Consider the following 23,522-nt stretch of genomic DNA (forward strand, 5'->3'; position numbering starts at 1 on the left):
GCCATTTTCCAGGCTGATTCCTACCATGCTTCCTAGGATACTCTCCTTGACTACCTCAGAGGTTCTAACTGCCCTTCCCTCTTCTTTCTGCAACCTTACCAACTCAGGTTCTATGTTTTGTTTTTGTGTGTGTGAGTTTGTGCATAGAATTCCAATATCATTCTCTTATTTAACTTCCAGAATTACGAACACTTTAAAAACAGGAGTGAGCATCTTAACCCAAGGAAGAATGAGTCCTCCATTTCTGACATTGATATATGTGAAGAAATCAGAAAAGTCCCCCATAACATCCATGTAAATGAAGTAAGCTTCAGAAAAATCTCTGCATGTTCAGAATCTGTATTCATCAAATGGACTCACAGAACATTCAAGCTACATGCAGCTTTAGAAAAAATCTAATTCAATGTCTTTGTATTTACATACGAGAAATGAATGCTTAGAGAAGAAACTGGCTTTCTCTATCTAAAAGCAGAGCCTGCCTTGAAATCCAGAAGTTTCTTACACATGCTAAAGCCACAAGAAAGAAGAAATCAAGTTTTCTTGTTGTAATAAGATAGCTTTAAAGTAAGTCTAAAAAAAGCAAACCCTTTAAAGAGAATTAAAACACAAAACAGACTGAGAGAAAATATTTGCAAAACAATATATCTGATAAAGAACATGTATTCAAAATATACAAAAAAAAAAACCTCTTAAAACTCAATAGTAAGAAAACAAACAATGCAATTATAAAATGGGCAAAAGATCTGTATAGACAACCTACCAAAGAAGATGGCAGGTGGCAAATAAATATGAAGAGATAGATAGATGCTCGACTGCAAAATAAAACAACAATAAGGTACCACTGTACCCTTATTAGAACGGCTAAAATCTAAAACACTGATAAGGATATAGACCATCCGGAACTCTCTCCTTCATTGCTTGTGGGAATGTAAAATGACATAGCCAGTTTGGAAGACAGTTTGGCAATTTCTTACAAAGCTTAACATAAATTTACCACGTAACATAGATATTTACCTAATGATTTGAAAACTTATGGCCACATAAAAACTTGCACACAAATAGTTATAATAGCCTTACTCACAGTTGCCAAAAATTGGAAGCAATCGAGATGTTTTTCAATAGGTAAATGGATAAACAAACCAGTACAAATCTATACAATAGAATATTATTCAGTGATTAAAAAAAAAAATAAAGCTATCAGCCACAAAAAGATATGGAGTAATCTTAAATACATATCGCTAAGTGAAAGAAGTCAGTATGAAAGGCTAAATACAATGATTCCAATTATATGACATTCTGGAAAAGGTGAAATGACAGTAAAAAGAAAAAACCTGTGGTTGACAGGAGTTGAAGACTGTAGGAGGAGGAACGAATAAGTGGAGCACAGGTAAGTTTTAGGGCGGTGACACTGTTCTGCATGATGCTGTAATGGTGGATACATGACACTTTACCTTTGTAAAATCCTATCAAACTCCACTTAGACTATGGACTTTAGATAAGAATGTGTTATTAATTTTGTTCCTCAGTTGTAACAAATGTACCATACTAATGAAGACGTTAATAATACGGAAACTTGGCAGAAGAAGGAGGGGTTATAGGAACTCTCTGTACCTTATGTGCAATTTTTCTGTAAAACTAAAACTGACTTAAAAAATAAGGCTATTCAATATATATAAAAAAAAAAAGCTTTTTTTTCAAGCAAGTCTCGACAGTAACCAGGACAGAAATATTAATTATGCAAATTACCAACAAAGATGGCAGTGTAATAAAGACTAAACCCAAGCACATGGCTAAGATTTGTTTATAATTATAAACTAATTTTTAAAAAAGACATTTGAAATAGAGTATTAACTGAACAAAAGAAGCTGAAATTTCAAATACTATTACATATTTACAGTTATCCTAGGATATCTGTAAATCGGAGAGAATGAAGTTTCAAGATAATATTTCTCCTTGTGACTTATTTTGTTATTATTACCAAAACCTTATCCAAATGGTATGATTTTCTTTTGTCTTCTCCTTGTTTCTGTAAGTACAGAGTTTGTCTGGGATGTCAAAATTCTTTCTTATTTTTAATCATGTAAATCAAAGTATTTAAAAGGGTCCAATCTTCAGAAATTTACATTGCCTCTAAAACCTGTGTTCAGGACCGCACCTTGATACTAACCACATTAAACTATGGCTGAGTGGAGGGAGGTAAAGAAAAACCCTAGAACATACAATGAGGCTTTCTTCTTTTAGTTATTTAAGGAGAAAAAAACTCAAGCTTGTACTGAACCAAGTTCTGTGCACACCTGGCAGTGCCGCCTCTAGCCTCTAGCTTAGTGGGTGGTGCCACCTAGTGGAATAACTTTGTTTCTAGTTTCAGTTTTACTAGCAATTAGGTAGATGGCTGCGGAAAAGTCCTTTAACTCTGCATCAGCTGTCTCTTGTAGAAAATTGGGGATAACAGTGCTTGCTCTGTCTACTCTCTCAGCTACTGGGGTAAAAAATATGAAGTAATGCAGAGCCTCAGGATCTTTATTAGTTCATAGCTTCACTTGAAAGATAAAAGTTAATTTTTGCTCTAATTCTAACAGAAAGCAGAAATCCTCAAGGTCCCATAATTTAGATAAGTTTAGCTGAAAACTATCGTTTTCCTCTCCTTCTAGTACTGTGGCATATATTAACCTAATTAGTGCATCCGAACATTTATGAAGTGACTGCCTAGGACCCAATAGCCTTTATATTGCATTTGGGCCACATGAGCCAATTACAAAGGAAAATTATTGGCCCAGTTCTGAGGCAATCACAGGTACATCTCAGAGGAGGCCGTGAAAGGGATGCTCATCTCAGTGAGAAAGCACACAAAACCAGACTTGGGCTTCTACCTGGCTTGGCAATAAGGTCAAGCCTGGGATTCTACAACGATTGAGGTGCCCTGTCTGAAGTACCTCTAATTGCCTTTTCTTGCCTCTAGCCTTCTTTGTTTCTTCCTCTCATTCATATTCAAGACCATGATCTGAAGCCTTGAACAGATATGCAAAGTGTTTCTTAAATGGAGACAACTGAAACATAAACGTTCCTCCCCTATGAGTTATTAATTATTTTATAGCTTTCCCCAAGCACCCTTTGTACATTTAGTGACTTAAATGGTGACTATAAAATGTGAAGAGCATTTTCTCCCAGTTTTTCTGCCCCTGCTTTTCAGTTGCATGTTCCATCTACACCTATTCCTCACCTCTCCAAGTATATAAGAAATGCACTGAAGATACACTTCTCTTTGTGTGTGTGTGAGTAAGACTGTAAAAAATCAGATCTTTCAGCGCAATCCCTGTCACTAATTGCCCATGTGACCTTGGTTAAGTTGCCTTAACACCTGAGACTCAGTTTCTTCATCTGTGGAATGGAGTTAACTAGCTTACTCATTAACATCAGCAGCAGCACCTGGCACACAGTTAAGTCCTCAATAACAAATATTTTCACAGTAACAAATATGGGTCTTTCTTATCTCTGCACATCTTATAAGCAGAGGCACTAACTCTCTTTGTTCTGGATTATCTTTTTAAGGATGTTTGTGTAACAAACAGCCTTAGAACTCTCCCTCTAGAGCCAAGGGCAGATTTGTTTGCTGCCCAGTATAATAAAGATAATGACTACTTCTGAGGTAGAAGTTGGAAAGGTTTGCTTAAAACACATTTATAAAATACTGGGGTTTCCTAAATTTAGGATTTCTCAGCTGTGAGATAAACTCCTATGTATGCAACATTTACCTGAGCTACTCCTTGTTGCTTCAGAATTTGAGGACAAAGAACTGACATGAGCATGAAGCTCAGGCTGCTCGCTGTGCTGTGAAAAATGAAGTTGTTTGTCTCTGAGTCAGGAGACTCATGTCATTTGCCAGTGCCCATGGAACTGTGGCCAACCAACTTGTTTGCTTGCAAGGTAAAAGTCAGAGACCCTTCACAATTCTTGACACCACTGCTCTGAGTTTGTTTTCTAGTCCCCAGAATGAGCCCTTCGAGATAAGCATATTAGGCAGCCAAGGTGAGAACCCAATGAAATGGGACTCTACCTCCACTTAGAACTTTATGGAGTTAGCTATACAATAGGAAAAAAATCTTTGCTTATTGAAATTAGACTGGTTTTCTTTTTTTAACCCCAAACCAACTCGTGTGTAAACATCTGCACGTACAGCCTGAACTGTCCTCTTATTTGAGCTTTCCTTGGCCCCAAAAAGGAGAGAGCAAGTATGAGGTGTTAATAATCAGAATATCAAATATTGGTTATTCACAATAATCCAGGAACATTATATGCACATCTCAAATTCTCACAGTTCAATGTTTTTGCATTTTCCAGAATGTGAAACTGAGTCTCAGAGGTGTTAAGTACACGGAAAGATCATATAGCTGTCTTGCAGAGCTGGATTAAGAACTGAATTTTGCCAGACTCTAAGTAGGTTCTGCTCTACCATATTCTTCTTCAAGATGAGGCAGAGCAGCGGGTCACCCTGAAGGATGTGAGTACGCTTCTCTGCCAAAAATCTCTCTCCCTCTTCTATCCTACTGCCCGAAACTCCATCATTAAAGAGACAGTGCTTACCGTGGGGCAAAGCACTTCAAGTAAGATGGAATGAATTCTCCTATCTTGGGGCTGAGGTATTGAGGCTTTAAATCCCTTACCTCTTTGAATATCAGCTTTATCATCAGTGAAATATATATAATAAAACTGATCCTTCTTATCAAATAGAATTTCTGTAATTGAGAAAGAAAAATCAGAATGAGATAATATATGCAAAAGCACTTTTTCAACCAGGTTTGCTTTTGTTACAGAAATTCTCGAAGAACTCCATTTTTTTTAATCCTGGATAATTAAAGTCTTTAAAAATGTCCACTTAAAACTCAATAGAAGGGAGATGCATTTTAAATGATAATCAGTTGACAGCAGAGCCCAAAATAAACCTTTAAGAATTAGGATATACTGTAGTCCTTTAAACTGACAGTAACAAAAGAAAAAGAAACGGGAGGGCTCCTATTTCATTAATTTGCCTACATCCAGCATGGACCTCAAAAAGGTCACACATCCCAAGTACAAGAGGAACCTAGGACCAGTGAGTCAAATCCCGTGAGCTTTTCATCTTCATTTTAAATATTGATTTATTTTCCAAATAGAAGCTGGAACACCACATCAACTAAGCGCATCCATCTGATAAAAGATATGCAAATATCTTTATAAATATACAGTATCATCTATAACGTTGACAGGTCAGATAAAGGCACCAACTTTCATTTCACTTAAACTCAATTCTAAATACAGGATGCAGATACAGAGGTCTGATACACACACGTACACACAATCTATTTTATTTTTAGCTCCACAGATGGTTACAAATTGTATATATTATTTATAGACCCCCCCATCCCAACCCACCTTCACTTACAAACCAGACTGAAATATTAAAGGAATCTCTAACGACAAGATTTGAATTTTAAAAACCAATAAATTACCAGAATGTCAAAAAGTATTCCGGACCTGCAATTAGGGCACATACCCTCTCCAACTGTGTCCAATAACAACAAAAAGTCCAAACAAAATACACCAGGTCAAGCATTTGCCAAACAGGAGCCCATCCCTCCAGCAGCAGCCTGGGGCTGCCTCCTGCTCTTCGACCATGGGCTCCATCACCTATTTCTTTTTGTCTCCTTAATAAATAATAGGGATGTGGAGTCCCTGAAGGCAGCAGGAGGTCCCACCTGGGGAAGGCAGGATGACTGCACTAAGGTGGCCCTAGGACTGATCTGACAAGTGAGCACCTAGGCGGCTCTCACTGGGTCCCTGCCAGCCCTGAGCTGGGAGCCCCTGGGAGAAGATAAATGGTTCTGTACCAACTTTCTGAAAGGAAGGTGCCTGTGGAGAGAGGTGCCAATTTGCAGTTCTTTTCTTCTTCTGTTTTTGTGAATGCTGACCTCTTACTCTCCTTCTTGCTTCCTACCTTCTCTCCCCTAGCCCCCTAGGCCTTCCTTCTCCATATAATTCTATGATGCCAAGAGAAAGTCAGAATAAAAAGAAAAGATAATCAGGGTCAAAAGACCAGAGGGCCCATCTCTGATCTGTCTTGTGTGGCTGATGAGGCCTTGGGATCCAGAGTATCTGACAAGACATCAATGGAATCAATGTGGCTAAATTAAAATGAGCAGAACATCCGTGTTTTACATGCAGCCATTGAGAGAGAGGAGGCACAGACAGCAGGATTTGAAAGAACAGGAAAGGGTTGAGCTGGGCGACAAGGCTGAGATGGGCAGACGGGCCAGCAGAAGCTGATGAGAACCCAGGCATGAAATAAGTAGAAAGAACAATTAAACCAGATAAACACGGATAACAGTGCTTATTAGTTCAGGTTGGAGGGGTCTTTTATCTGATTACAAACAATGTGCTCATTTTGAAATTTGGAAAACACTAAATTTGGAACCCTAAAACATGGCAGGACTTTTGCTGAATGAGTGAATGCGCTCATGTGGGCCAGTGACTGTTCCACACTCAATGCACACTGACTGAGCCCTCACTACCAGGCATTACCTGTGTTGGGTATGCGTACTTTACACTTTCCAGTAGCCTAAGACCCAGAAGGCAACAGCAATTCAATGCCTGAAATGGACAAACTCAACTGCTGACAGGTAGATAGATACTAACTGCCCATGGGCTAACAAGTTGGCATCTTAATTCATACCGGTATTTAGAGTCCCATTGCAATCTCAGTCATATCATTTAGACACTGTTGGAGGCATTAACCAGGATTTTAAGAGTTTTCCTAGTTCAATGAATAGAGGATTAATTACCATATATATTTAACAAGGCAGTATGCCCCATCGACGTTCCTTCCAGTCCAGCTGAATGCATAATTTTAATATTTCATTGTCTAGCAATTCAACATTTCATCTTCTTGACACCTAGCTCAAAGAAATTGCAATAATACTGATTTAAATTAGCTACTTTCTGTCTAGTTAATAAACCTAAAGTACTTAAGTCCCCCCCTGGAATCCCAAGTCTCCTGTTCGAGAGCAATCCTCTGCTTCTATCACCTCTACCTACGCCCCTATGCCTGAAGCCCACAGAACTAGAAGGATAAACTAGAGGGTTCATCCAAGTGGCACTATAATTACAGTAGCTAATACTTACATGGCAATTACTACATGCCAAGATCTGTTGTAAATGCTTTACACACATTAACTCATTTAACCTTCACATGACCCTATGAGGTAGGGACTATTATTATCTTCATTTTACATGTCTAGAGGGTCTCTGGAGTGGCTTACTTAGGGGAACTACAGTTCAAGGAAAAGGGGGAGAGAAGAGACACTCAGTTCAAGAGCATTAATTCACGATTGAAATGATAAGGAGATTCTGAGCCCTGCTGCATTTCTCACTCAGCTTTTCCTATGGTCCAGCTTCTTCTATGAAGTAGCCCTATAACTAAGTGTTAAAAAAGAAGAGACTATAAGTAAAACCTTTATGGGTTCCTTGCAGTAAGGAGAGAGCTCAATGACTCCTGTCTGACTCCAGTCTAGGAAACACAGAGGACAAGAGACAGTCAGTGCATAGCTTAGAAGGGAGAGTAAAACAGAGCCACTGCTTTGTTGGGCAAAACATACACAAGAATTTCTCATCAACTGGATGTGGTCGACACAGGAGCGAAAGCCAGCCTAGAACTATGTTAAATCCCATGCAAGAAAACTGCCAGGAATGATAATAGGTTCTAGCAAAGTGTCTTTGAAGCAAATTGCCAAAAGGACTGAGGGCAAGGCAGCCTGCTGGAGAAAGTCGCTGGTCGCTTAGTCCCTAATGCAGACCTCTGAGAAGCTCTCTAAAGCATGCACATGAGAAAGAGACAGCATTAAACACCTACTGGACCCGAACATCACAAAGCTGTGTCAGGACATTACTATTCAGGTAATGACTTTTCAGTCAGTTTCCTTTCTCTACTTCCTCCCCATCTCTCTACCTTTGAAGGGTCAGAAACCTACATTAGCAAGATGAAATAGCAGAGTTATAGAGAGAAGATGGATGGCGATCCGTCCAGCCACACCCTTCACAGGCCAAGGGGTTCTTCCCAATATTCAACGTCAAAGGGAGATTATCACAGCAAAGACAACACAGTTGCCCAACATTTGGGTTAGGGAGATGGGGACAGAAGGATCTAGGGAGGCAAGAGTGAGAAAGACAGGGACGATGAGAAATAAACACACTACACCCCCACTATCACGGCCAGCACCCTGCAAAGCACTCTCCTGACACAGAGTATGCAAGGACAAAAAACAGAAGCAACCAGGAAAGGGAAAAACTAGGATTCTTCGAGACAATAGATATCAATTGACATGTCTTCAGGAACTTGAAAAATTAGTTGGGTTACTAGAGAAGTGTTTCTCTTTGAATATGACTGATGAAAGGGATAAAAAAGCAAGAATGAGCAGAAGACTGTGAATCTAAATAAGCTGCTTAATGTTGCTGAATACAAAACAAAAAAACAAACAAACAAAAAACCCTAGATATTCTGAGCTTGCTTCTTAGAGGGCTCAAATAGAGAGGGGGCGGGGAAAAGGCAAATTAGCTTTGCCTAAAACTGACTCTTTAAGTTTTAATAGTCTATGATATCAGACTACTAATTGAGAAGATAAAATATTTGTTGGTAGTACAGAATAACACGGTCACAACAAAGGCCTGTTGAGTTAGCGAGTTAACAAGGCCATATCCTACGTGACTCTCTGATGGGAACCCCCAGACTCCCCCTTCCTTGACAGCTGCCTCGCTCCTTCATTTCCCACAACTCAAACTTAAGTCCAGGCCCCTGCACTTGTTGGGAGATAATATATACCCCACTCATCTGCCCTCTTCAGACACTGTTATCTGAGACATTATTTTTGTCAAGGGACACCTGTGGTCAGTCCTCGCCTCAGTCGATCAGGTTCTCACCTGGCTCCCCGGAGACTCTGGTCTCTGAATTTTATTCTATATCAAAAGACCACACTGAACACCCTTGCTGAAAATGTCCATTTTCACACTCTGAGAACTTGGCCAAATCAAACTGCTACTGTTTATTGGCTGTCAGGGAGTTATTAAGGCCCAGGTAGCAGGGTTTCCTCTTTCTCTTTTTTCTAAAGTAGGAGTTTCCCCTGTGGCATTTCAGGTCACCTTACAGAGTCTTCGCCAGGTGATGAGGAAACCACTTGTTCCTTTCTCAGCCTCTCTTCTGTTCATCATGGCTCAAAAGACCAAGTTCTGGAATCACAGCTTTCATCTCTCCTCTCCCCACGGTACATGGCTCAAACTCTTCATCTGATTGTACCTGTTACTAGTGCAGTCTGCAGCACCCTCAGGCAGAGAAGCCCCACCTTGACACTCTCAACTAGAATGCTGCCCTTTTTCTGCCCACCAGAACCTTAAATATGGTGGTTAGGTATGAAATCAATGGATAAATAAACTGGAAAAAAATGCAGAACTAGAGAGAAAAAGAGAATAACAAAGTGTTCTTTCTTAGATAGGGATTATTAAAACCACCCCACAAAGAAAAACTCCAAAGTTTTCTAAGTTTTAAATAAGATTGCACAAAAACCCTTCGTACACACTTAGATATGACCCCCCAAAATTATTTCCATTGTGCAAACTGGTGACACAAGTTTTCTTTAAATAATGGTGTTGCAAGTTGTTCTTTGATAAGGCCACATTAAGATATCACCAAAAAGTATATTTGAGAGAGCAGCCCACCACAAGTAGCTTAGGGGAACGTCTTTCTTATTTTCGTCTATATGCACATAGATGGGTCCATCCAATGCTAGGCCTCTCAATTAAATATATTTTTAAATCTTTTTTATTCTCAACTCTTTCTTGGCTATGTACTCACACTGCTCCATGCTGCAAAGACAATGTCAACACCAGAAATTCCATTATCTCCAAAATCTTGGCTTCGAACATCCCACTTCATAACTATTACCACCTACCCTTTTGGCTCACGTGCTCACTCATGCCCATGATATTCTAAATCTGGAGACCTCCAGGGCACTGACTCCACTACTTCCACAACCTCCTCACTCTCCTACCTTCACATTCCGCTTTGTGGAGCTTAGATAACATATGCCTCATCAATTCAAGCACTCCCTCAAAAAATCCTGAATTCTCTTACTCTTCTCCATCTGCTTTGTTTGCATGGCTGGGACCAAACATGGGCTCTGGACAACCTCCAACAACCTGACTTTGTTATGTTTGCAGCTGCAGATTATTAGAAAAAGAGAGATTACACAGCTGTCTTCACCTTATTTCATGATCATGGTCTCAAAATGGACAATGGATGCTGCCAAATTTTTACTTGGAAAATTGCCCTAGCCAGAGCAATCCAGTAAGAAAAAGAAATTACAGGCATCCAAATCAGAAAAGAAGGAAAACTGTCTCTATTTGAAGATGACATGATCTCATATATAGAAAATCCCAAAGACTCCACCAAAAAACTGTTACAACTAATAAACAGTACTAATAATCAGTAAAGTTGTAGGATACAAAATCAACATACAGATATCAGTTGTGTTTCTATACACTAACAACAAAATACTTGAAAAAGAAAACACTCTCATTTACAACAACATCAAAAATAATAAAACACTTAGGAATAAACTTAACCACGAAGGTGAAATATCTGTATGCTAAAAACTGTATGATACTGATGAAAGAAATTAAAGATGATACAAATAAATGGAAGGCCATCCCATGTTCGGGGATCAGAGAGTTAATATTGTTAAGCTGTCCGCCTATAGAGTCAATGAAATCTCTATTAAAATCTCAATGGCATTTTCTACAGAAATAGAAAAGAAAAATCTTAAAATTTGCTTGGAAACACAAAGACCCCAAAAAGCCAAAGCAATCTTGAGAAAGAACACAGCTAAAGGCATCTCACTTTCTGATTTCAAACTATACTTATTACAAAGCTACAGTGATCAAAACAGTATAGTACTGGCATAAAAAAACACATAGGCCAATAGAACAGAATTAAGAGCCCAGAAATAAACCCATTCATATATGGTAAACTACTATTTAACAAGGGAGCCAAGAATACTCAATGGTGAAAAGATAATCTCTTCAATAAACGGTGTTAAGAAAACTGGATATTCATATGCAGAAGAATGAAACTGGACCCTTATCTTACAACACTCACAAAATTTAACTGGTAGTAGACTGAAAACTAAAACAGTAAGATCAAAAACCATAAAAATCCTAAAAGAAAACATAAGGAAAAAGCTCCTTGACATGGAGCCAACAGGTACATGAAAAAACGCTCAACATCACTAACCATCAGGGAAATGCAAATGCAAATCAAAACCACAATGAGATTATCACCTCATACCTGTTAGAATGGCTATTTTCAAAAAGACAAGAGGATATGGAGAAAAGAGAAGCTTATCTACTGTTGGTGGGAATGTAAACCGGTACAGTTACCATGGAACATGGAGGTTTCTCAAAAAAATTAAAAATAGAACTAGCCTATGATCCAGTGATTCTACTTCTGGGTATATATTTAAAGCAAATAAAATCACATATCTTCACCCCCCATATTGTAACATTATTTACAATAGCCAAGGCATGGAAACAACCTAAGCGTCCATGGATAAATGAATGTATTAAATAAAAAAGTGACACACGCACACAGACACACACACACACACACACACACACACACACACAAACATACAGGAATATTATTTAACCATAAAAAAAAGAGAATTTGCCATTTGTGACAACATAAATGGATCTTGAGGGCATTCTGCTAAGTGAAATAAGTGAGAGAAAGAAAATACTGTGTGATCTCACTTACATGTGGAATCTGAAACAAACTCAGAAATAGTAGAACGGTGGTTGTCCAAAGTGGAGAAATGGGTGAGGGCGGTCAAAGGGTAATGACTTCCAGTGATGGAAATGCACAGCACAGTGACTATCGTTAACAGTAGTGTATGTAGATTTGAAAGTTGTTATGAGAGTAGATATTAAAAGTTCTCAACACACACAACTGTAATTATGTTAAGCGACAGTGATTATACCACGTTAACTAACTTTATTGTGGTAATCTTTCTGCAATCATTTTGCAATATAATCTCTTTTTAAACCTTTCACATTTCTCTTCCTCCATCACCGTCAACTAATAAAAAAAAAATTACACTGGACAATTTAAAATTCAAATTAAAACTCCCTCCAACTTATCAACCTTATATCCCCCACCCCCTCCTCTTACAATGAAAAAAATCACTAAAACAAAATCTCCGCTTATCTCAGGGATGGCATGCCTTCTCACTCCGGAGATTTCACTCCTTTATTTACAGCCCTCCTTTGCATTATTAGTCTTCTTTCTTTTGACTCATCACCATCATCTTATGGCTCTATTATCATCTATGCCAAAAAAAAAAAAAAAATCATCCCTTTACTCAATGTCCTCTTTTATCTATGCCCTCACTTATCTGCTCCTTCAATAATCGGCAGAGTTGTCTACAATTATTATCCCCAGTCCTTCCCTCACCTTCACTCTATGACCACTCCAGCCTGTTTCTGCCCTTCCATATAAATTGATAATCTTATCAACCTGATTTCAAGGAATTTACATCCGAATAGGAGATAAAGATAATCCTACTTAACCGAATACAATGACCATTTTTGAGTACTCAATTTATAGTCTCTCAGTGACATTCCCTAATATTACTCCTCCTTGCTGTTTTCTTTTCTTGTCCTTAGGGATCTGCAATGAAGAATTCAGAATTGGGGAGATGTTGGTGAAAGGGTACTACAAACTTGCAATTAGAAGATGAATAAGTTCTGGAGATCTAATGTACAACACAGTGATTATACTATGTCAGCAATACTGTATTATAAATTTCAAAGTTACTAAGAGCCTAAATCTTAACTATTCTCAACACAAAATAGAAATGATAAATGTGACATGAAAAAGGTGTTAGCTAATGCTACTGTAGTAATCGTACTGCGATATGTAAATATACCAAACCCACATGTTGTACACCTTAAAATTACAAAATGTTATATCAACTTTATCTCTTCAATAAAATATATATGTATAAAAAACAGTTGAAGACGGAAGCCTTATAATGCGCACTGCTGTGCAGTAGATGGGCCTTAACCTTCATATTGTCATCCCTCCCGCCACAGCGCACACACATGCACACACACACATACACACGCGCACACGCACACATGTACACACACACACACACACACACACAGAGTTCCCTGACGTTTCTGTATGGGCCTAGGGTTTCTTGGCTGTTTGCATTCTTAGAGCACCACCGCCTTCCTTCTGTGTCAAAAGTTCTGGTTCAAATGGAAAATGATGCCTCTTGAAGATGTCAGTGTCCCCACTTTCAGCCGCAGATGTAACAGATTCTCTTTGAATCTCACTGACGTCATGTATGGTGGGCCCGCCAGAATTCTGTGCTCATGGGGCACACTATAAACACTAATGGAGTAGCAAGAAATGGCAACTGACACACATATTGAGGGTATCTCCTCTTCTCCTGCACATGCTCCACTGTCCCATCAGACTTCACTTACAAAAACACCAAGTCAGAAATAAAATGAGGAAGGCTTTTAACACAACAACAGCAGAACATTAAATTAAGCTCAGGTCCCTTCTGAATGTGGAGTCTTGTATAATTAACTGCACAGGTAGCATGCCCATGAAGCCGGCCCTGGCATCAGCATATAAATGGCATTTAACTCCAGAGGGTGGGATGTGATTACTTGTGAGAGTGCAGATAGTCAAAAAACAAAGGGTTCCAACCACAAGCACTGTGGTGATTAAACACTGAAAGGCTGATCAAAGAAGAGCTCAGAAAAGTCTGAAAAAGAGCAGCCAAGAAGGTAAAAAGACATGATATGAAAAATTATCTGGCCACAATACTATTACTTGCATTTTTCTGGGACCCAGTACTAGGAACCGAAAAAGGGAGTCATTTAGCTGTACACTAGAATATTAATGCTCTCATAGGCAAGTGTAATAACATATAAGAACCAGTTCTAAGCAGATTTTGAATTCAGAGAGATGCCCATAAGGAAATTTGAGTTAGGTGACTATATCCACAACCACCTGATATTTGAGGGCTAATTCTGCTGGTTCTGTGGCAAGCTTGAGTATGTGGCTTTTTTTCCTAAGGAAAGATACGCCAAAACCTCTACCTGCCAGTGGATGGTTGCTGCACATTCCTTGCACATATTTTGGGATGAGAGACTAATCCCTCACCCAAACCAAGAAAAAAGAGTGACAATAGTCCCAGAATATCAATTTGGCTTTCTCCTAACTGAAGCATCAATTTATTAGAATCGGTAAAGCCACTACCAAGCACCACCCACACCTGCTGTATATAAAATAACAGAAAGGGGAGGGAGTGGTTACCTTGTTGAGGGGAGTGCAATGTTCCAAGAGAGGTTGTTCTTTTCCTCCTTCTGGTGAAAAAAGTGGTACTTTCTCACGCCACGCCAAAGGAGAAAGGCCCCAAGGGAATTGCTCAAAAGTTTAAAGGTGGCTGCTTACATACTGGGCTTTGTCATTTCTTTGATTTCTGCTTCGTGCTCTATCTTCCAAGTCACGAGCGTTTTCTGAATCAAAGGAGCCATGTCTCAAATCAAGTACAGACTTAAATAGAGCACCATACTCTCTTTCAAGATATGAGTGTCCTTGAACTTGTTATCCCGCACTGAGTCGGGCAGGCTGTTAAGGAACCTCGCACAGGGCCTCTGGCTCCTCCATTGCTTCCAGGCTCTTCTCATTCCTCAGCACCTGCCGGGATGGTAGGTCCTTATCGCCAGCCACGTCGGAAAGCACGGTGTCGGTATCTCGTGACCTGGGAAAGCAGCACTGGAGGAGGTGGCATCTGCCTGGGGCTAGGAGGTCCACAACACGGCGGACAAAGAACACTGCGGGCGGAGATGGCGTCCAAGTGGAGCCCAGGCGAAACCGCGTGGAGAAGACGCGCCAGCGGCCCGGGTGGGATGTCGCTGTGGAGCCGCCTCTTCCGGCGGCCTCGCCGGGAGGCGGAGACCGGCCCCACGCACCTTTGCTTCTCCGTGAGGTGGGGATGGAATCCAGCATTTCCTTGCTTTAGACAGAGTTGCTTTGGATCTCTTAAAAGCCGCTTTACTAAGGTACACTTTACATGTCAAAAATCATAATTTTATGATTTTTTGCATAGATTTGTGCATCCATCATCAGAATCCAGTTTTAGAACATTTCCGTGGTTGCATTAAGTTCCTCCAGTGTCTCTTTCCAGTCGACTGCTGTTTTCACCCACAACTCCCGCTAACCTCTGATCTACTTTCTGCCTCTGCCCATCTATCTTTTCTGAAAATGCAATGTGGGTATGTGGTTATGTGGTCTTTTGTGTCTAGCTTCTTTCGGTATGTGGGTATGTGGTCTTTTGTGTCTAGCTTCTTTCACTTAGCATATTTTTGAGGTTCATCGAAATTACTGCAGTATAGTTTGTTATTTTTTTATTGCTGAATAGTATCTCATTGTGTGAAAGTATCACTTTCTTTAGCCTTCACCAGTTGATAGACACTTGAGTTGTTCCACTTTGGGGGTTATTATGAATCATACTAGGAACATTTGTGTACAAGTCTACGTGGACACGTTTTCATTTCTCTTGAGCAATATCTAGGAGTGAAATTCGGTTTTGTATGCTGTTTGTTACTTTTTTTAATGGCTAACTCATCCCTTGACTAGATTTAAAAGATAGTTCGATCAAAAAGCCTAATTGAAACTAAAATTAACTCAAGTTGAAGGAATTTCTAATTAAAATCCTTTTTAACTGAAAATTAATCCTTCTTTTACTCATTTTAAAAAACTTATTGAGCTAGACATTGTACTAACCATTAATATTAGGTAAAATTAACTAAACATGTTTTTTCTGATGACGGGTAATCTTGCAAAAAATGATTTGAACGTTAACAGTCATTGTTCAGTGCTGTGTAGAGAATGGGGTTGAAGGTATATAGACATTAGGATATACTCTGGGATTTCTTTTTAAGTTTATTTTACTGAATACCAGAAACTAAGTTGCTTGGTTTTACTTGTTTTTCTTCTAAAAAGAGAGATCAGATATTTAAAGTGTGCGGCAGTTTTACAGCACAGAAGATAAACTTTGACACTCACAGATTCTGTTAATGATGACCCAAGGAATTCCAGAGGACTGGGAAATGGTGGTTGTACAAAGCTGTATGCGTGTGAGTGATTTAGGGTGGTCTGGGGTTCCTGTGGTGACTGACAAAACAGGGATAAAGGACATAATAAGATTAGTCCTGATGGTCTCAAGGCAGATAGTAGTGTTGATCTAAAACTGAGAATTTTAAAAAATAGCTCAATTCTATGATTCATTCAGATAGGGTTATTATACCTATTTTGAGCTTATTTATATCCATATCCTCACTCCCCTACACACACCCCGTTCAGAATCCAGAGTTTCAGAACGACAATATCAGGCTGCCATAATAACTTCTACTTTAGAAAAATGGGACACCTTATTTGAGGAGTTACATTGTAAAATCAGACCAAAAAAACAACAGCAACAAAAAACAGCTAGGACTCCTTGGAGAAGGCTGACTCCATGGCTGGGGCAGAGAAAGTACAAGCCAGGATCATCTTGTGCCAAAAAGGAAGAGCTCAAAGAATATTGGGGCCAAGTCATGGCACACAGGCACCAGATTGAATACATGTCAATTCTGGGGCGATTTTACCATCATAATAAGTGATAATAGGAGTGCATTTATAATAAAATAAAATGGATCCATAGAGTCCATACTAATATAAATAAATATGTGTAAAAGGAGAGTTTTATCTTGTAGTAGAACACTAATAAATGTAGCAAGAATAATGGATTTTTTTTTTAATCAATATTTGGCTTTCACCATAGTAATACTTGATTTGGGCAGAGTCATCAATCTATGCCAAATTGGTGGGTAAAAGTGTGGTAAAGATGAGATATTTACATAGTTTCAAAGAATCTTCTCTTAAAACAATTATGAATTTCTCATTAACTTATAAGCATCAAATAAAATTAACTTCTGAATGGAGAAAACAGGAAAACACCATCCTAACCAAGTAATAAAAGTTACCACCACCAGGAATAGGACAAATTGACATCATGGGCCTTCTGATAAGATGCTCTGAGAACATAGCATTACTTCTGAAGTATTCTTACCAAAAATGAATAAATCTTGAAGAAAATTAGACAAACCCATGCTGTGGGGTTTACTACAAAGTAAATGCCTTGAACTTTTATAAATAGTTCAAGGGCAAGAGAGAGAGAACTGAGGGATGATTTCAGGTTGAAGACTCAGATGCAGGACTTCAGCTTCCCTAAGTGGTCACCTAGGTAGGACATTCACTACCCTGAGGCTACCCATTACATTAAAAGAAAAAAAAATACTTTATTAAATATGTTTATATTTAAATATGAAGTCCATACTTTAGATTTCTTCAGTTTTTAGCTAATGTCATTTTTCAGTTTCAGGATCCTATCTGGGTAGTCTGCTTTCTTTATGGTGAAGTGTTAATATATCAAATTATTCACTTTGGAAAACCAGTATATTTTTGCTATTATAGAAAATTCATGTTGTTTTTTTGAAATTTATCTACTAAAAAAAGTCTTCCTAAGAATTTCAATCTGGTTTATTTATTTTTTTTAATTGCAATGTTAGAACCATGTACAAGGATAAAGTACATCATGATCGTAGATTAACAGTGCATGGTTAAGATTTATTTTGCCTGTATGTTTCTACTGAAAGATTTATTTCCCATCTTAAAGCATGTATGAATATGTGGTATGATGACACGATTCAGTTTCTTAGAAATTTACTTTATTTACTGCCGCCTGTACCTTTGGTAATTTTGAACATGACAGAAAAAATAAAGGATAAGCTTTTTGGGGGGCAACTCAAGTATAATGGACCACATACACACACATGCACACATGAGAGGTCAGTACTATCACTGTTGCCTCTGAGAAGTGAAGGCCAGGAGAATTTGATGGTCGGGACTGCAGTGATCATTAAAATCTGAGTAACTCAACTTCAAATCCCAGTTCTGCTCTCACTGAATGTAAACCTTGGACAGATGACTTAAAACTTCTAGAAAATGGGGACACAATTCTACTTCACGGGACTGTTATACAGAATAGTGAGGTATATGAAACCATGAGCATAGTCCTGACATATAAAATAGTAAGCCCTTACAAATAATGTTGACTGCTATTATTACAATATATACCTAGCTGAAAATTCTGTAGTGCAACTGAGCTGGGGAACATGGATCTAATCCTAGTTTACGGAGAATAGCAAAAATCCGGTTGTATCCAGTCTTTATTTAAGAATGTGAACCACACTTTACTTTGTTTCCCATAGCTCCATTCTCAGTGGCTGTTATCCATGTTCTCTCTCCCCGACTCAGACAACTGAGTACATGACCATGGCACTCACACGTATTAATTAAAGCACTGTGAACTCACAAAAACATTTCTTAAAATCAAAGCAAACTGTGGTTCTGAAATACTATAAAACTTGCCAAAGTTTATACTATTTCAAGGACAAAGACGTGCAGACTACATTGTTAAGACAGAGCTCTGGACAAAAACAAACAAACAAACAAAAAACAATGGAATTTGCAGAAAATAGTTGGAACAAAGAGGCTGCCCACCCTCAGTCAATACCTGTCTTTCTTCCTAGAAAGCTTTATCACCCTTACAGATCTTAGAAAGATGCACTGAATATAAGGTTATTCATGGTCAACCCTCCTTACTAGTTGTGTGTTTGCACTTGTAGATTTCATATTAGTCCAAAAATTACTCGTAGAACTCTATGATAAACGTGCTCCTATCTATGCAAAGTGGTGTGCAGTCTATAAAGATGAGTAATATGAAACAGTTTTACTTATGGTAATTCAGACAGGAATCAACAAGTTATGGCCCGAGGGTCAAATCTGGCCATGCCATTTGTTTACATGTTGTTTATGGCTGCTTTTTTACTATAACAACAGAGCAGAGTTGTGACCAAGATCATATGCTTTCCAAAGCTGAAGATATTTACCATCGTGGCCCTTTACAAAATAAGTTTGGCACCCTCTATAGCAGATGCAAGTATAATAAAAATGCTCCACTTTCACTAAATTCCAATTTAAAAGCTATAAATAATTAAAGTTCAGAAGGTTGGAGAGGTCACTTTCAATACGGCTATTTTGAGAAAAGTTTTTGGAGGAGGTGCCGATAGAAATAGGACTAAAGGAAAGAGAACAGACTAAAAGCTTCTAGGCAACAAAAATGATATAAGTATGTGATGCAAAGAAAAAGCAAGATAGAGGATGGAGCTTGCCAGTCAGTTTGGGCATAAACTCTCTTACGAAGATTTACAAAGGTCTTTTCATCTTTACCATTTTTCTAATTTGCATGTGTGTTTTATACAAATCACGTTCCACATGCTTTTGCGAAGTCTCCTAATTATATGCTTCCTTTCCGGCTGGTAACCCGACTCTAAAGAGACACTCACAGATAAGAATTTGGTGACAAATAAACATTATAATTAATGGCATTTTCTGAAACTGTGCCTTAAGTTAATGTTCTTAATCTTTTCTGTCATTTGATATTTAATATTTATTTAGCACCAAAAGAATGAAATAGTCTTTTTCTTATGGAACAAAGTCACATGACCACAGAACATATTAATTTGTAAAGATTATTATTGTATTGCTTTTATTTTTGTATTGCTCATTTGTGTGCATTCCTTCTTCCCATGAGGCAAAAAAAAAAAAAAAAAATTAGATGGATTAGTGGGATTCCTAGTCTTAAAAGACAAAAAAAATCAGAATCGTCAGAATCAGAGAATATTACATAAACAGGTCTATTTCACAAGGCATTTGAAAATTAAGTTTGCATTAAAAAAAATTTTATTGAGGAAGACAATTTATGTTTACACATATATTTAAAAATATCTTAGGCTCAATACTAAAAGCTGCTGTTGTATTACCTTTTGGCCAGTTATCCAGATATGGCTACATTTTCATATCCTGCTTTATGTATTTACATCCTAGGAGAATTGTGATATATAGTTTTCAAAACAAAACAATATTTTTAAGAGAAAATGAACATGTTATTTGAAATATATATAATTCTTGAACTGTAAAAGAATGAGCTATATAACATGTAAATCTTTCAGTATCGTAAATTAGGCAAAAAACAAACAGGAGGAGAGAGTAAGAAGGAAGAAGGGAGAGACAATGAAAAAAACTTCTAAATTGAGACAATCCAAATTCATGTAACTGCTCTCCTGATGTGAGGAGATGAGGGAAGAAGGATGTTTCAAGACTACAATAGTTTACTATTTCCACATAAAATTCCTCCAGAACTCTTATAATATGTACATCGTCCTGGAGTAGGCTTCTCACGTCTTAGTTTTATTAGCAATCTGTACATTTGAAAATAACTATATACAATATTTCAAAACAAACCATTCAAGACCATATTTAAGCAATAACATCCAAGGATACTTAATTCAAGCATAATGTAACATTTAGGATATATGGTATCTTGAAGATTAAATGTTCTCTTTCTTGTTACTCTAAAGTCTTCATTATATACAAGTTGCTCCTAAAGTAGTTTTCTCACAGAGCCAAGCGTCTTGGTGGACCAAACCCCGTTTCATTTTCTCCAATACTACAAAAAATTAACAAATTAAAAAAAAGAGAAAATAATTAGCCTTACTGTTCACATAGATAAAACAACAGTCTGTAGTTTTAAAAAATGGTTAGAAAGAGATGAACACATAATTCTTTGATAAAGTTAGCTATTTCCAGTCCTTAAAAAAAAAATCTATTAAAAAAAAAGGCAATAGAATTATTTTACTAAATGCCATGAAGGAGATTTCAATTAACCACAATGTATAGGATTCCTGAGACTTGGCTTAAAAATGAGTTTATATGAGAAAATATTTTAGAGAAGGAGTGTTTGCTGACTATAAACTCAAGACGACTCAATTATTATTACATGGTAAGCAAATCTATCAGTAGGAAGGCAAAAATTCCACTGAATTCTACAATGATAGATAATATTTTGAGAAGTGTCCTTAAATCTTGTTGCAACATTTTTAGAAAGACTGTAAAAACAGTAGTTTATTCCACAGACCACTTTCACAACTACTTCATTCCATAAACCACTTTATTCCATAACCACTTCATTCTAGAAATGGTCTGGAACAAATTCAAAGAAAGTAGTCCTGAGAGGATAAGACAGTTCTAGTCAAGAGTTGATTGGGGGCCAATGCATTAACATTGTTCAATATTAAAATATCAAGTAGAAATAGAAGAAATCAACATTTTTGGTACCTATTTTGTGCTAAGCATCCTCACAGGCTTATACAGAAGTGTCTGTGATACTGCCCTCTCTTCACTGTTATTGTCTCTCAAATTCAGCATTCAGTGAAATCTAATAGAAGGCTACACCTACTATGTTTGAGGACTATTTAATGCAAATCTCATCCGCAATTGGTAAAGGTTATCGGCAAGAGGTAAAGGTTGTCTTTAACACGTGCAGATGCTGTCAGTCTCTGAGTAAGGACAACTCTGATCATTTTGTTCGGGTGACTAGACATTGAGTCATCCATGTCTCAGGTACCTTCTCGTTCAGTATCATATATGCTGGCATTATCTTGGAGGTATTAAGAATGCTGTTTATGGGTAACACAACTTTGTTTCTATAAACTTCACCTCGTTATTACTCTGAGAGAAAATGTGATGGGGGAAAAAAAACCTTCACTAACAAATTTGTATGTGTGCACATATGTGCATATGTATGAGGATGTGAAAGATGTTGACTGCTTTTAATTTAATACAATTTAAGTGGTAATCTAGAAAGAATATGGCAGGATTTGTTTTTAATGCTAATAAAAGGAATGTAATTTGCAAAGTAAGAAGCTATTTAAATGTTTTCTTAAAGGCAATGTCAGAGAAAATATTGACAGATGGGTACTAGAGTAATCAGGGGGATTACTTTATAAATTCTATAAATGTCTAACCAAAAATAAATAAACTTCTCAAATTGTCTTGGGCACTTATAAAAAAAGACCTATGTTTAATTGGTGCCTACTATGTGCCAGGAACAGTTAAGGTTCTATGAGAAACCTCAAGTTACTTGAGGCAAAATGTTTATATAGAGTCATATAATACACACATGCTCGAGTTGGGCAAATAGATGGGGAACTCATTCTAGGCAAAGAGCAAAAATGTACTGATTTATGAGAAGGAATAGTGATGAATTCTTGGGTATAAAGAATTGTCATGAGGGTAGGTCATTAAAGCTACGAAGAAAGGTTCTTTCTAAGGCTGGTGGAAGATCATGAAAATTGAAAATGCAGGTTAATGTCAAATTGTGAAGGATCCTTACTGACATGTTAGGAATTCTAAAAATTCTGGAAACAAAAACTGCAAATGTATATGTTTATATGTTTGAGAAAAATGCTGATACTGAACAGATGGTCTCTAATGCATTTCCTAAATACTTCAAAGTGTCTTTGTGTATGGTGGAAAAAAATTAGTGATAACTATGTAACGGAGCAAATCCCAAATATTCAACACCCAATGCATGTGTAGAATTTACATAAAAGGGTTGGTTTGATATAACACAGAAGGGCAAGATAACAACAGTATAACAACTAACCTTATTAAAAACCATTATTGAAGCAAACACACAAATCTTACCATAAATTACATTCAAGTGTTCGAAAACTTTCCTTAGAGAAGTTAAGGAAATTAAATTTATACAGATGAAAAATAAACTGCAGGACATTTTAGCTGAAAATTATGAGGCATTCTGCTGATTGTTGCTATATAATAATTAACTATTTTAAGACCTTAAAACATTTGTGATGAAGCAAGTGCCGATATTATGTTGTTTTAAACATCATGGGTTTTAACAGGTACTTGTGCAGCAGTGCTGATGGCAGTGCAACAAGAGAGCACATGTGGGTCAATAAAATTCAAGGCTGGTTTTTGACCAACATGCAAAATAAATGTTATCCCGTATTTATCATATTTATCTTGAATTAACTGTTCCCAATGCCTCCTTTTTATATCATACTCTATTGGCTGTTTGCACAGCTGATTTTTTTGATGGTCAACTGAAAAATTATGGAGAAAAAAGATAAAAAAGATGGTGTTTAAAATTTACAAGTAGTCTACAGCCATGCTACCCTGAACAAGCCTGATCCCATCTGATCTCAGAAGCTAAGCAGGGTCGGGCCTGGTTAGTACTTGTATGGGAGACCACCTAGGAAGACCAGCTGCTGCAGGTGTAAAAAAATTAAAAAATAAGGGATTGTAAGCTGACAAGGCTCTTGCAATCTGTAAGGTCAACCAAGTGTTGCCTCGCCTAAAAAAAATAATTAATTAAAAATAAATAATAAAAATTGTAAGTGTATTTTTAAAAACTAGCTACTCATAGCAAAATCTATTCATATCTAATAAAGTT

The 23,522-nt window shown here is 37.5% G+C and overlaps 1 protein-coding gene and 1 pseudogene across 1 annotated transcript in view; one reads left to right on the forward strand and one right to left on the reverse strand.

The window, feature by feature from the left end:
* Positions 1-19,925: 19,925 nt before the first annotated feature.
* Positions 19,926-23,522, reverse strand: part of PIK3C3 (phosphatidylinositol 3-kinase catalytic subunit type 3) — a 123,981-nt gene continuing 120,384 nt past the window's right edge. Inside the window, exon 26 of the mRNA XM_015595640.2 lies at positions 19,926-20,714. Coding sequence (XP_015451126.1) covers positions 20,700-20,714 — 15 coding nt within the window. The 3' untranslated portion in view covers positions 19,926-20,699. The remainder of the gene's footprint in view (positions 20,715-23,522) is intronic.
* Positions 23,228-23,346, forward strand: LOC112469294 (annotated as a pseudogene).

Source organism: Pteropus alecto, unplaced genomic scaffold (assembly GCF_000325575.1).
Source record: "Pteropus alecto unplaced genomic scaffold, ASM32557v1 scaffold146, whole genome shotgun sequence".
NCBI classification, from domain to species: Eukaryota; Metazoa; Chordata; class Mammalia; order Chiroptera; family Pteropodidae; genus Pteropus; species Pteropus alecto.